General features: G+C 40.0%; 1 protein-coding gene across 2 annotated transcripts in view; it reads left to right on the top strand.

Moving 5' to 3' along the window:
* Slc25a16 (solute carrier family 25 member 16) overlaps window positions 1-4,253 on the top strand; it is a 32,503-nt gene that overhangs the window by 22,298 nt on the left and 5,952 nt on the right. Inside the window, exon 7 of one of the 2 annotated variants that reach the window (XM_023716189.1) lies at window positions 3,367-3,529. The exons of the other annotated variant lie outside the window; for it this stretch is intronic. Within the exon in view, the coding sequence (XP_023571957.1) occupies window positions 3,367-3,529 (163 nt within the window). The remainder of the gene's footprint in view (window positions 1-3,366; window positions 3,530-4,253) is intronic. 2 annotated transcript variants of the gene reach the window in all.

The raw sequence follows: 4,253 nt of genomic DNA, 5'->3' as shown, positions 1-4,253 counted from the left end.
ATTTATTGAGTGGAACTGGGGATTGAACTCATGCCCTTGTGATTACCAGGCAAGCGCTTATTCTACTGAGCCATCTCCCTGGCCTCTTACTATGCAGTTTTTTGGGTTTTTTTTGCGGTACCAAGGATTGAACTCAGGACCCTGCGCTTTGCCAGGCAAGCACTTATTCTACTGAGCTATCTCCCTAGCCCACTATGCAGTTCTTGAACTCACTGTGTAACCCAGGTTGACCTCACCCTGATGGCGAGCCTCCTGCTTCAGCCTCCTGAGTGCCATGATGCATGGCCATACTACCCCATGTTGTAAAGGGCATCTAAATTCCCTCATCTGGCCTTGAATTCATAATCCTCCTGCCCCAGCCTCTTAAGTAGCTGGAATTACAGGTTTACAACAATCCTGGTTTGTCCTTTTTTTCCTTATGCTTGGGATTGCTTGCTAGGCCAGCACTCTACCGTTGTTTTAAGTTATTTTTAGAGGGTTTTTTGTTTTTCTTTTTTTAGTGTAATTTAGTTGTTTTAGGATCTCACTATACAGCTGGGACTTATAATGATCTTCCTGTTTTTAGCCTCCCCAGCACTGGGATTATAGTCATGTGCCACCACGCCCAGACTCTGGCAGACTCAGCCCTCTTTGGGGCGGAGCTGGCCCTGTGGTGCTGAGGATCAAACCTCCATCCTGCGCTTGCCTAAGCTTGCCCAAGCAGGTGCTTTAGTCTACTAAGCTATCTCTCTGTCCTTCCACCCTTTTTACATTTTAATATGTTGTCTCCAACATATTGGCATGGCTGCTGTTCCAATGAATGGTCTATTGCCTCAGTTTCCTGAGTTGCTGTGATTGTAGGTGTGTGTCATTACATTTGGCTCCTCTTTTCTTTTTCTTTTTCCTCTATATTAGGGCAATCCTCTTACCTTAGCCTTCCAAGTGCAGTATTACAGATGTGAAACACCATGCCTGCCTGCTCCTCTCTTTTTTAAAAAAAATTTTATATAAGTTTTAATGTATCTACCAATTTGCTACTTAATATTTCCTCATTTCCCAAGTATTTTTCACATTTTGAGTACTCATAAAAATAGTTAGTCTTGGGGCTGGTGAGATGGCTCAGTGGTCTAAAGCACCTACGTAGAACAAGCTTAGCAAAGCACAGGGACTGCGGTTCAATCCCCCAGCACCACAAGCGAGCCAGCCCCGCCCCCTGGTGGGCTGAGTGGGCCACACACAAACACACATACACACACAAATAAATAAATAAATTAAATTAAAAAAAAATAAGTCTTCACTGGGTTACATTATATTGAAGACCACATTATTTAAGTATTTCAGGTCTTAGTGAACGAACTCGTTATGCAGCCCAGGCCGGCCTCAAACTCACAGTGATTCTCCTGTGGGAGATAGGCACACACTATCACACCTGGATCATTTAAGTATTTCTGATTTTTTTCCTAGTTATACTTTTATGAATTTTCTTGTAATAAACTTTTTAAGTCCTTAGAACATAATTCTGTAAACATTGAAGTACATGGATATTCAAAAATTAGGTATTCTAAAATTATAGTATCATTTTAAGATACTATAGATTGGGCTGGGGAGATAGCTCTGTGGCATAAGTGCCTGCCTGGCAAACGCAAGGTCTGGAGTTCACACCCTGTACCACATGCCATGCTGGCCCTGTAACTGGGTGTGGTGGTGCGCACCTGTAATCTTAGCACTAGGGAGGCTGAGACAGGAGGCTCACTGCAAGTCCAAACTGCATAGTGAGATCCTGTATCCAAAAAATAATAAAAAATTTAAAAATACTATAGATAAAAAATACTATAGATTATATGAATTTATTAAAAAGAAATGCAAGTTGTATGCCTGTAATGTGAATGCTCTGGGAGGCTGAGTCAGGAGGATTGTAGGTTTATGACCAGTTTGGTTAACTTAGTAAGAACCTGTCTTGAAAGAGAACAACGGAAGGAGGTATTAGCCCAGGCTAGGATGAATATTTACTGGTACTTGACTGTTTTTCTCTTTCCTAGGGATTGAACTTGGGGCCTTTTCACTGAGCTATAGCCCTAGCACTATTAACAAGTTTTTAAAATTTCAAGACAGCATCTCCGTAAGTCAGTAAGTTTTCCAGACTGGGATAAAACTTGCTATACTCCGGCCCTGAACCTCTTAGAGTGCTCAGGTGTCAGGTTTGTGCCACCAGGTGTGGCTTGAATTCTTTTTTTTTTTAAGTTATGATTTTGTTCTATTTATTTATTTATATATTTATTTATTTTTGTGGAACCAGGGATTGGACTCAGACCCTTGCGCTTGCCAGGGAAGTGCTTATGCTACTGAGCCAGTTCCCTGGCCCCCTTTATTCTATTTAGAAGTCATAAATGTTTAGCAAGCACCACCTGCTTTTTAGGCATTAGATTCTGTCTTTTTTTGTTAGTATTATTAATACTTTTTTAAAAATTAATTTTATTGAGAAACAAATAGCAATGAGACAGTTTCAAAACTGATTAATAGGACTCTGTGAGTCTTATGAGCCAATATAAACATTTCTGTCATGGTCACTCTTTGAAGACAAAAGTAGACACTGAGTTAAAAATGCTTTGTCTTGGGCTGGTGAGATGGCTCAGTGGTCTAAAGCACCTACTTACAACAAGCTTAGCAAAGCACAGGGACCACGGTTCAATCCCCCAGCACCACATCCTAGCCAGCCCTGCCCCCTGGTGGGCTGAGCTGGCCACACACACACAGACAAATAAATAAATAAAATTTTTTAAAAAAATGCTTTGTCATCGGAATTTTTTGCCTTACATTATGACTGTTGTTGTAATTATAAATCCTCATATTTACTCACAGTTAGTAGTCGTAATTTCTTTTTTTTTTTTTTCACGGTACTGGGGATTGAACTCGGGACCCTGTACTTGCCAGGCAAACTCTTATTCTACTGAGCTATCTCTTTGGCCCCTTAATTTTCTTTTGTGGAAAACTTGAGGAAATTGTTGAATTCATCTGTAAAGTAGCTGCAGCCAGGCATGGTGGCTCATGCCTGTCATCCCAGCACTCAGGAGGCTGAGGCAGGAGGATTGCCATGAGTTCAAGACCAGCCTGAATTACATAGCGAGACACTGTCACAAAAAACAAACAAAAAGGCAGTCTCCCCTCAGTGTACAACATACTAGTATGTGAAAATCAAACTTACGTTTCTTGTGGTTTTGGTTTTGTCAGTGTATTTGGAAACATGAAATGATTTTATTTGACATTAAACCAAGCAGCCAAAATTAGGAAGTGGGGAGCTAGTTCCTGGAGTTGGTTGTTATGTAAGAGGTATCTTTCACAACGCATGTTCTGTTACGCATTATGGTGAATTTATATTTTGTTTTTCAGGTGTTTCATTTTTTACTTTTGGTACCTTAAAGAGTGTTGGGCTTTCCTATGCCCCTACCCTTCTTGGCAGACCTTCATCAGACAATCCTAATGTGTTAGTTTTGAAAACTCACATAAATTTACTTTGTGGTGGTGTTGCTGGAGCAATAGCACAGACAATATCGTAAGTTTCATCAACTTTTCAATCAAACTACAGTTACCCAATCCTGATTTTTGTATTGGTTAATCATTTTATTTTTCTAAAATAGATTATTAAAAACGTGATCCCTTGCCAAAAATGAGTATTAACTTTTTATAAATATTAATCCTTTTTTGCCTTCACTTTAAGCACATTATAAATAATTATATGCCAAGTCAAATTAATGTGAATCCACCCAATTTGCTATTTAAAGAAAAGAGCCAGGCATCGCGCATGCTATCATCCCAGCACTGGGGAAGCTGAGGCAGGAGGATTGCTCTGAATTTGAGACCGGCCTGGCATAGTAAATTCAAGGCAAGGCTGCCTTGTCTTAAATAACAAAAACGAAAGAAAGGAAAGAAAAATAATCATTACCTGTATTTTCTTATGAATTTTCATGAAGTTCCCAAAGTTTGGACAATTTAGTATACATGTGTGCATGTATGTAAGGAGACACAACTGCTCTTGTAGTAGATCTTGGAGGCTTACTTTAACCAGTTAGGGGCTGGGGAGATGGCTCAATGGAATAAGCGCTTGCCTGGTAAGCTCAGGGGCCTGAGTTCAAGCCCTGGTTCTGCCAAACAAAACCAAACCAGATGGTATAGTTGGCATTGGAGAATTCATTGAAGAAATAAAACTATTGTTTTCTTTTCTTTTTTTTTTTTTTTTGCGAACCGGGGATTGAACTCAGGCCCTTGAGCTTGCCAGG

Source organism: Octodon degus, unplaced genomic scaffold (genome assembly GCF_000260255.1).
Source record: "Octodon degus isolate 3935 unplaced genomic scaffold, OctDeg1.0 scaffold00046, whole genome shotgun sequence".
Taxonomy (NCBI): Eukaryota; Metazoa; Chordata; class Mammalia; order Rodentia; family Octodontidae; genus Octodon; species Octodon degus.
Note: the sequence above shows the minus strand (reverse complement) of the source record. Positions and strands in the feature narration are given on the sequence as shown.